At 37.9% G+C, this 11,303-nt stretch overlaps 1 protein-coding gene across 3 annotated transcripts in view; it reads right to left on the reverse strand.

Annotated features, from left to right (window-relative positions):
• CUL2 (cullin 2) overlaps positions 1–8,213 on the reverse strand; it is an 89,466-nt gene extending 81,253 nt beyond the window's left edge. For all 3 annotated transcript variants that reach the window (XM_023741949.1, XM_023741948.1, XM_023741947.1), the window contains exons 1-2: positions 8,152–8,213; positions 2,263–2,403 (exon numbers count right to left, since the gene is read on the reverse strand). In XM_023741949.1, coding sequence (XP_023597717.1) covers positions 2,263–2,381 — 119 coding nt within the window. In that variant the 5' untranslated portion in view covers positions 2,382–2,403; positions 8,152–8,213. The remainder of the gene's footprint in view (positions 1–2,262; positions 2,404–8,151) is intronic.
• Between the last annotated feature and the right edge of the window lie 3,090 nt (positions 8,214–11,303).

Raw genomic sequence — 11,303 nt, forward strand, 5'->3', positions numbered from 1 at the left:
TCCAGATGTACTGGAAGGCACAGGGAATCAGATATTAAAAGTCTTGTATTCAAGCCTGTGCTCCATCAGTTACTACCTGCATGACCTCAGGCAAGACCCTTTACTTCTGAATATCAGTTTCCTCATCTATTACATAAAGACAGTAATTATATCTGCCCTACTAATCCGACAGGAAACCCTGGTGGCGTAGTGGTTAAGAGCTATAGCTGCTAACCAAAAGGCGGGCAGTTTGAATTCACGAGGTGCTCCTTGGAAACCCTACGGGGCAGCTCTATTCTATCCTACAGCATCGCTATGAGTCGGATCAACCTGACGGCAACGGGCTTCGTTTTTTTGGTTTACTAATCTGGGAAGCTTGTCTGGAGTATACAATGAGATAATAAATGTAAAAGCTCTTGCAAACATGAAGCCTTACAGAAACGTTACCATCCTTTTACCTATCTTCTTTCAGTGCCCAGAACATAGGTAGCCTAACAAATGTTCCTCGTTGACAACTGCAGTTGTAATGAATTAAATGGTTTCCTGACGGTCTGAAAGAACTTCACTGTTCTTGCCTCAACATTCACCTTCATATAAACACTGAGTTAGGTATTAGGAGCAAGTTCAATCACTGTCTTAAGAAATCAAAGCTTTCTTAAAGAATATATGCCCCACACAAAGAGGGCAACCACCAAGTTGGTAGGTCCAGCAGATTGCTGTTAGGAAGGAATTTAGGATACTGGGTTTCAGACTGTCCTAGAGAAACCACAGATTTGGACTTTTATATAAAGTCTACCAATTAACAAATGCAGACGATTAATCCATTTTAAAAGACTGTACTAAGAAGTAAAAGAGCCATCGTAGCTCTTGCTTAAACTCTCAGTTAAGAATAAAGAACAGCCTGACAGAGACTGGAGAAACTCCGAGAATATGGCCCCTGGACACCCTTTTAACTCAGTAGTGAAGTCACTCCCGAGGTTCACCCTTCAGCCAAAGATTAGACAGCCCCATAAAACAAAATGAGACTAACAGGGCAAAACAGTCCAGGGACAAGGACTAGAAGGCAGGAGGCAACAGGAAAGCTGGTAATAGGGAACCCAAGGTCAAGAAGGGACAGTGTTGACATGTCGTGGGATTGTTAACCACTGTCATAAAACAGTATGTGTACTAACTGTTTAATGAGAAACTATTTGTTCTGTAAACCTTCATCTACAGTACAATTAAAAAAAAAAAGAATAAAGAACAAAATTATTTCTATTTTTAGTATGTTATTCATGTTGATTTTCATTCTTTGGAAAAAGAAAAACGAAAGAAAGACTATGAACAGAAGTATTTTTCATATGAAAAGAGCTCTAGGGCCAGAAATGACGTAGGCAAATCTGTGAATACAACATAGATTATTATGACAAATTCGTAACTTAACACAGATCTCAAATTTCTATAACAAGGTTAAGAAAGCATTAAACAATTGTCACTTATAGTTAATAAAATTATGTCACTATCTTGCTCTTGCTTAACCAAGACTACCATTCACAGTTAATATAAAATCCAAAGCCCTAAACATAGCCTATGGAACCCCTATGATCTGGCATCTGGCTACCTTTCTGACCTCATCTCTTACCACCTCCTTCATTCACTGCACCCTCTTTGCTGTTCCTCATACCTGTCAAGCATGTTTCCATCGCATAGTCTTTGAACTTGCTATTATTCTCTCTGCCTTTAACACTCTTCTCCCACATATACGCATGGCTTCCTCTCTCACTTTGTCCCGGTCTCTGCTCAAATATCACCTTCCCCAGGACAGCAGACCTTGCTTGATGACCCTCTCTAAAAGAGCTACACACATACACACACTCCAAACATTCTCCATGCCCTCACCCTCGTTTATTTTTCTCTACGGTATTCATCACTGCCGGTTATATTAGAAGCACTGACATTAGATACATACATTTATTTTATTTTTAATCTGTTTATTGGCTGTTTCCCTTACTAAAATGAAGGGGAAGGGGTTTCTTTTGTTGACAGTTGTATTCCTAATGCCTAAAGCAGTGCCTAAAGTAATATATATACTAAGTGCTCAAAAAGTACTTGTTGAAAGAAAGGTTATCAAAGTTTGTTGATTTCCACAAAACAGGTGATGAACTTGCAAATGTACTATACAATAATATATTTGAAAACAGTTACGCTGGAAATTTCTTATATTTATATAAGCTTAAACCTGTTCTCACTTCTCAGTAAGTTTATCAATTCCGGAACATTTACAGAGATTCACTGAAAGGATACGAGAAGCGATCATTCCATGTTGCTCTTTCGACGAATTCCAACATGACAACAGCTTTGATTGTCGTTAACAGTTTGTTCCATGTTTCATCAAAATCTACTACTCTTGGTTTCAAAGACATTGTGCTAGTTTAGTGTTGAAATCTGTTGATTAAAAACAATAATAATGTTAGCATGTATTCCACAGCTCGTATCTCTGTTTTAAAACACCACATAATAACATGATTTATGAACGGGGCAAGAACAGAACCTGGCACACGACAAGAGGTCAATAAACACTGACTAGTATTTTTTCATGACTATCCAGACAAGGAATTCTGCAGAATAAGTGCATTCATTAACAAACTCTGGGAAATGGAAAGCTTTTAGTATAAATTATTTATGATCAAAGGTGCTGCTGCAAAGATTTAGAAGCCTAATTTAATGTGTTGAGGGACAGAAGCCGGAATCCAGGAACCCAAAAAACCAACTCCCATCATGAGAAATAGGCAGGAGACTCAATAACAAGGCTTGGGCCCCAAGTACTTGTGGTTTACACTTCTTCAACTGGGGAATGAGGTAGTATGCAAAAAATATGAGAAGACACAAGAAAATAAAAGGTTTTATCTTCCTGGAGCATCAGTTTTGGTAAAAGATTAGTGATGAAAGTTGTATTTGTATTAAAACAAACAGGGATGAATGCAAAATTCACATGAACTTTTAAGATTAAAAAATAAATAAAGATTTCAAAGGAATTGCAGGGTTGGAGCAAACAGCTTAGGGCTCCTTCCAAGATTCTCAGGGGTATCCAGTCCCACTCCTCTAACTAAAAGCACTACTCCAGCATGGAACCCTGACTCAGGTGAACTCGACTCTCCTATAGATGAGCCACCAAGACTCCTTTGACCTGATACACAAGCTGAATTCTTGGAATTAGCTAGCGTCTGAAATAAAAGGTCCCAAGGTTACAGAAACTTGTTTCAAGTTAGATTCTAAATCCTTGTCAAATCATATCAGAGAATGAAATTAAAAGAGAAACCTTTTAAATTTAACTGCACAAGGGAACAGTTTTCTGGCATTTGTTTTAATATCTTCCCCAAAGTTTTCCCTTAATACTAGGACTGTGAAACACCAACCTAGTCTGTAGACAAGGCCAAACAAGGATGAAACATCCTTTCTCTAGTCTCCCACCTTGGGAAAAGAGGGTTGAATAAATGGAACGGGGAAGATGTGGAAAGATAAAAAGAGGGGAGAGAGGAGCTGCACAGCCCTAACCACCACAAACTGGAGACAGCCCTGTGCCCTTATTAGTTTCTGTCCCGAGAAGAACTCAAGAACAGACTCCAAAGAGGAAAAAGAAAAGGAATCAGAGATAAGCCAAACAAATATCCAAAAGAGAGTTTGCCACATTGAATCAACACCCTTTTCTCTCAATATACCAAAGGCTCTACCTACTGTAGGGGGAACCTATCAGTTTCCTGATCTCTAAATCAGGAAATCAACCTCGACTCTTTCTTCTCCCTTATTCACCACATCCTGTCCAATTGTGCTCCTTAGTATACCGTGCATCCATCCAGTCCTGTGCAACCCTACAAATGCCCTGGGATCAGACTCCCAGTAGCTCTAGTTTGTATTAATTTTTGTTTACTATCATGAGTACATTTTATATATATGTGTGTGTGTGTATATGTATGTGTGTATATGTATATGTATACATATATACGTATACACACATATACATAGACTTACCCTCACAATAACCTGATTAGATAGGTTCTACTGTTCTCCCCATTTTTCTACATAAGGAAACTGAGTCAAACAGTAATTAAGAAATCTGCTTAAGGTCACACAGCTAATCAGTGGTGAAGTCAGGATTCAGACCTGTACTGGAGGCTCGTGCTCTCAACTGCTGTAGTGCAACTATAATGCCTTACTAACATTTCTGACTGAATGTTTAGGCACTGTTCTAGGCTCTGAGGTTGCAGTGACCAAAAAACGAAGTTCTTGACCTCAGGAAGGTTGTAATCACAGGTCTTGTCCTCATCAAATGCACAAAAACAAACTACCTAAATAAAAAAGTTGACCACGTCATTCTCATACCTAAAGCCGTTTGATTATTTCCCACAACAGACAGCATTCAGGTTAGGCTCACTGGTAACGTGACACAACAAGCTTCCATGACCTGACATCAGGCTAGAGAGTACCTCCCCAGCTCCCTCTCCTCATGGGACTCCTTTCCTTGACATCACAATCCAGTAACTTCTCTTTACTTAGAGGTCACTGAAAACATCAGGCTGCTTCATATACCCTGCCTTTATCCTAACTGGTTTCTCTACTTAAAATATTTCTCTTTTCCTTACCTCCCCTCTCCGACCCATTCACTTAACTCCCACTTATACCATAAGTCTTGGTCCAGGAATATCTACCTTTAAGAAACTTTCCTAGGCCCACTTAAGCTGGGCAACTTACCCTATCTTTTGTATAACCTGACAACTTGACACTTAACCTCTGTTAGAGCATTTGACCACCCTGAACTGTAATTATCTGAGTGTTTCATAACGGTAGGAACTATTTTGCAACTGTATACCAAGAAACTGGTAATATTCTCTTCAGATAAGTTTTCTCCTCTTATAAAAATGGGAACATATTATACGTACTGCTTATAAATTATTTTAATGGTTGCACAGATTGACTTTTAGCTTTGCTCAACTTTTGACAAAATCAGACATACACTGACTTCTCTGCTGAGACCAGTAAATGTGGAGTGAATGGATACCTGTGCAGTGATAACACACGCTTGGATGGATGGAAACCCAAGCCAAGGTGAGAAAAGCACCCATTTAGTGAAATATACCAAAAACTAACTTAACAAGAAGTTGCTGTAAGAGCAGAAAAAGAATTTTTGCAGAAAGTATGCTGAAATAGTCTGTTAAATTCTCTGCTGCCCATTAGAAAACTCATATAATCAAAAATTTTAAATTCCTTCATTTTATTGAAGCTGTTTTAATGATAAATTATTCACTGAGAGTTTACAAAAAGATGTGAAAGAGACCAGGCCGAAAAACAGGGCTGAGAGAACAATGGGGAGGGAGAAAATAGATGTGGAGGGGGAATGGAATTAAAATCAATCATCATGTGTAGACCTTACTTGGATTCAGTTTAAACAAACTGTTTTTAAAAATACTTATGAGACTACTAGAAATTTGAACACTGATGGGATATTTGATAGTCTTTAGAAATTACTAATTTTTATAATACCAAAACCAAACCCGCTGCCGTCGAGTTAATTCCAACTCATAGCAACTCTATGGGACAGAGTAGAGCTGCCCCGTAGGGTTTCCAAGGCTATAAATCTTTTTAGAAGCAGATTGCCACATCTTTCTCCCCCAGAGTGGCTGGTGGGTTTGAACCACCAACCTTTTGGTTAACAGCCAAGCGCTTTAACCTCTGCGTCACCAGGACTCCTCAATTTTTATAATAATTATAAAATTAGTTTTTTTAAATGAAAGTCTTTATCTCATTTTATATGATTACATCCATAAATATTTCCAAAATATTTACAGATATAATAAATACTTCCAAAATATTTATGGATGTAATAATATGCTGTATAGTTTCTACTTCAAAATTAAACAGCTTGCTCACAAGTTGATAATTGTCGAGGCTGAATCACAGGTGCATGGGGGAGGGGGTTATTATATTATTCTTTTATTATATATGTTTGCAATTTTCCAGAGGAAAAAAGGTAAAAAAAAAAAATCATTAATATTTTTAAAAATAAATGACAGAAAGCACATAAAAGTAATCAGAAAAAGAAAAAAGCTTTAAAAAAAAAAGTATCAATCCAAGAGATCTAATATTCAATTAATATGTATTCTACAAAAGGAAAATGACAGAAGATAGTTACAAAAGAAAAAAAATCCTAGAACTTAACAACATGAGTTTTCAGATTTAAAGGACCTACTGAATACCAAGCACATTTGAGTTTAAAAATCAACGCCGAGACACATCTTTATGACATTTTAGAACACTGGGGTAAGAAAGATCCCAAAAGTTTGCAGAAGAGAAAAACAGGTCACAACAGACTACAAATCAGAAAGTATTTAGGTTTATCACAGCAGCACTGGAAGGTGGAAGATAATATAAAGCAATGCTTCCCAAATTCTCAGGAAAAATGACGAATTAGCTAGAATTCTGTATCAAGCAAAACTATCAATTAAGTATGAGACCAAAATGCAGTGGTCTCAAATAATTTACTTTTCATGCACTCTTTTTTCTCAGAACTCTACTGGAGGATAACCTCCATCAGAAGGAGGGAATGGAATAAAACAAGAAAGACTCAGGATCCAGTAAACAGGGGATCAGGAGAGCAGGAACAGGAGTTCTAAGGACAGCAGCCACACAGATTTTAACAACAACCTGTCCAGATAGACACAGAACAGCAAAGGGCTCCAGGAGAGATTTCTCCAAGAAAAAAGCAGGATGGGGAAGACTAATTGCCTAAGAGATCACCAAACTAGTTTTGTAAAGGAACAAATAGTAAATATTTTAAGCTTTGAGGCCCATTTACTCTCTGTTGCAACTACTCATCTTAGCCATTGTAGCACAAAAACAACTATATACAATATGTAAAAGTATGGCTCAAGTGGGTTACAATAAAATTTTATTTACAAAAATAGGCAAAGGGCAAGATTTGGCCCCTGGGCCTTTACCTGTTATTTTTGCCAACTGAAAGGAGTCGTGGAGAGTTCAGGGATAATTTAGGGAAGGTACATTGAAAACTAAGAATTAACCAAAAATTTCTTAGCTAGTATACAAAAAGCCCGAATTTTAAAAGAAAAACAATGATAAATAATTGAACTTCATCAAAATTAAAAACTTCTGCTCTTAGAATGATACTGGTAAGAAAATGAAAAAACAAGACAGGCATGAAATTGAAACAAGACACAAGACTCTGAATTCAGTATCCGAACTGCTAAATTTTATAAAAGTTGTTGCTGTGCCCCTGTGTTAATTTTCGACTCACAGCGACACAATGAGACAGAATAGAGCTGCCCCATAGGGTTTCCTTGGCTATAATCTTTACAGGAGCAGATCTCTAGGTCTTTTCTTCCGTGGAGCCGCTGGGTGGGCTCGAACTGCCAACCTTTCAGTTAGCAGCCGAGCACTTAACCTTTGCACCACCAGGGCTCCTTATAAAAGTTAAGAATATGTAAATCATACCTAGAAAATATGGTTGATACTTTTTAAATGTCTACTCTTAGGAAGGAGCCCTGGTAGCGCAGTGTTTAAGAGCTCAGCTGCCAGACCAAAAGGTCGGCAGTTCAAATTCACCAGCTGCTCCTTGGGAACCCCATAGGGCAGTTCTGCTCTGTCCTATAGGGTGGCTATGAGTCAGAACCGACTCAACAGCAATGAGTATGGTTTGGTTTCGCTTTTAGTCTTAGAAAACTGAATTCAGCAATAAAATCTGTTAACCTTATACGTGCTCTAAATTGCATTTTTTTCTGTTTATTAAAATGCATAAAAGATAACTCAGAAAAAGAGGGTGAGAATGGTTGCACAACTCAAAGAATGTAATCAATGTTACTGAAATGTACATGTAGGAACTTGAATTGATGTATGTTTTTACTGTATATATTCTCAACAACAAAAAGTAAAATATTTTTTAAAATGCATAAAAGATAAGAAAGGCATACAGATCTTTCTGTTGATTTTGGAAATAATACTGGAATCATTATTCCCTGTCCTTGAGCATAGAGAATGTGACCCAGCTGAGCTGGGCTCACAAGGACTCACAAGGACGCATCAACTGGGCCCTGAGGTATAAAGACAATAGCTAGGATAATCTTTGACAATATCTTTCAGGGAACATAAGCCAATCAAACAGAACACAAGACTTTCCACTCTTACCTTTTTCTATTAGCATTTGGTGAACAGAAAATTTGCTGGACCAATGAAGACCCTCCTGATTGTCCTTACTGAAACCTATACCAATGACTGTTAAGAAAGACAATTCAAAACGCAGGATCCAAGTTTCTAGCCAGTCTGTGAAAAGGTGAAGCTTTCAGTGGTTTTGCCCGTTTGTAACAATATATACTTATGACTGTTAACGTTCCTTGGACTCAGCCAGACATGGCTGTAGCAGCATGATTGTCCATTTTCCCACTCTTACCTATTCTGTAATATTCTCTGGACTCGGGCAGACATGGCTCTGGCATTATGCTTGTCTGCTTCCCACTTTTGTCTGTTCTGTAATTTCCTTGGATTCGGGCAGACATGGCTCTGCAGCATGCTTGTCCGATTTCCTACTTTTGCCTTTTTGAATATATGCCAAATAAAACTATCTTTGTGCTTTACTAAACTCTGTGATATTTTTACCCTACAACACTACATGGCACCTAATATTGTATCTGACATTCTGGGTTAAATAATAAATTCAGGAATAACTGAATAAATGGCTTACAGTGTTAATACCAAAAAACCAAACCCACTGCCATCGAGTCGATTCCAACTCATAGCAACCCTAGAAGACAGAATAGAACTGCCCCATAGGGTTTCCAAGGAGTGGCTGGTGGATTGGAACTGCTGATCTTTTGATTAGGAGCTGTAGCTCTTAACTAATGTGCCACCAGGGCTCCACAGGGCTAACAGGAAGACTAAATAATGGATTTAAAGGACTCAGTGCAGTACCTGAGTTAATAATGTTAGCTAATAATTAATAGCTATTATATTTTTTAAAAAAGGAGCCCTGGTGGCACAGTGGTTGAGTGCTCAGCTGCTAATGAAAAAGGTCGGTGGTTCGAACCCACCAGCCACTCAGCGGAAGAAAGATGTGGCAGTCTGCTTCCGTAAAGATTACAGCCTTGGAAACCCTAAGGGACAGTTCTACTCTGTCCTATACGGTCGCTATGAGTCGGAATCGACTCGATGGCAGTGGGTCTGGTTTTTTGGTATATTTAAAAACAGCCTCTAATATGTGAGTTGGGAGCCTTTAGGGTCCTACCTTCCTAATCCTTGGATTGCATCCATTCTGCAGGACTACAGCTACCATCTCTGTGCTCATGACTCCCAAATCTTTCTCTCAAGCCCAGAGCAGCGGCACATCTAACGGACCCCTCAAACTCAACATGCCCATCCTCTTCCAGTATTCCACATCTTAGTAAATGGTATCACCATCCACATAGCTTTTCAAACTAGAAATCTTACTGCTCATTCTTGATTCCTCTCTCTTACCCTCCTCTACACATCAATCCAATCTTCCAGTGTTGTTCTGTGTCATCAAGTGACTCCAACTCATAGTGACCACGTATGACAGAGTACAGCTGCCCCATACGGTTTCCTAGGCTGTAATCTTTACAGGAGCAAATCACCAAGTCTCTTTTCCCGTACAGCCACTGGTGGGTTCAAACTGCTGACCTTTCGGTTAGCAGCTGAGCACTTAACCATTGTGCCACAGGGGATCTTTAATCAATCAATAAGCCCTATCAATTCTACCTTCTAACCATTTCTTAAATCCATCTACTTCTTCCAATTCCCAGTCTCCACCCTATTCCAAGCCATCATCTCTTATCTGGACTACTGCTATAGCCTCCTACATGATCTGCCTGTATCCTCTTTTATCCCCTCTGTACAATCCTCATACCACTGCCAGTATAAGCTTTCCAAATCCAAATGTGATTATATCATACCCACTGCTTAAAAGTCTTGAAAAAACATTAACTTACAATCTTTGGCGTTTATCAAATATTCCATAGTTTAAGAAAAAAACTCTTCAGCGGTTTCTTGTTAATGTATCATTCTAATACACATTTACCACGAGTCAATACATACTTTACTAATATTCTGACAACAAAGATTTCAAAATCAGTTACCAGTTCTAAGAGAACAGCTAGGTAACCTAAGGTAAAGCTGAAAACAGAGAAGCAACCTGGAAAACCAAATTGACAAACTATATAGATTTCTGATAGAAATGTTCTATTCTAACTAAGTTCTTATTTGTTTTTTAAATTTTACCTCTGACTACACATACTTCACTTCTCAGAATACTTAAGCTGACTTTTCACTAAGCTTCTTCCTCTTCTCCTGAGAATCTATAACTTTCCAGTAAGTTTTAGATTTCTGAGGTTGCAACAGAGCTCCAAAATAACATGGCACTGCTTCAAAGTATTATGCGTTAACACAGCCCGACAAAATTCCCACAAAAAAAAGTTCGAAAAAACAAGTTACTAGTATAGTAAAACTAGAAAGATACAACTTTGTCAAGATTGGATGGATTTTACTTTGGGGTGATACTGTTCCTCATTTAAACATTTTTCATATAAATAAGTGATTTGGAAATTATATTTCAGTAGGTAAAGCAGTTACAGTATCTCAAAAGATTCCATTTTAGGTATGGAACTCAGGTTGGTGCATAATAAATACTTTATTTGAAGTATAAATTATATTAGTAAAATAGATAATCATGTTTTATTTTAATTTATTGATCAGTGTGCCACAGCTTAACTACTGACACATGTTTTGGTATGCCACATTCTAACTGCCTTCCAAAAGTATAATTAACGAGAAGGTAAATGGCTAAATACTTAATGCTGTGATTCTCAGTTTAGTAAACAAAACAAAAAAAACCTCCTGACTGGTGACTTTTCATTTCAATACTGATCATTACTAGCAATAAAAATGTGGCAGTCCCAAGAAACCAAAAGAGATCTACATAAGTGGAAAAACATACCATGTTCATGGATAAGCAGACTCAACACTGTGAAAATGACAATTCTACCCAAAGCAATCTAAAAATACAATGCAATCCCGATCCAAACACCAACAACATTCTTTAAACAGATGGAAAAAATCAGTATATGGAAAGGGAAGAGGCCCTGGATAAGTGAAGCATTACTGAAGAGGAAGAATAAAGTAAGAGGACTCGCACTACCTGACCTCAAAACCTACTATACAGCTATGGCAGTCAAAACAGCCTGATACTGGTACAACGACAGATACATTGACCAACTGAACAGAATCGAGAACCGAGAAGTAAATCCATTTACCTACAGTTACCTGATCTT

Source organism: Trichechus manatus, unplaced genomic scaffold (assembly GCF_000243295.1).
Source record: "Trichechus manatus latirostris isolate Lorelei unplaced genomic scaffold, TriManLat1.0 scaffold00195, whole genome shotgun sequence".
Lineage (NCBI taxonomy): Eukaryota > Metazoa > Chordata > Mammalia > Sirenia > Trichechidae > Trichechus > Trichechus manatus.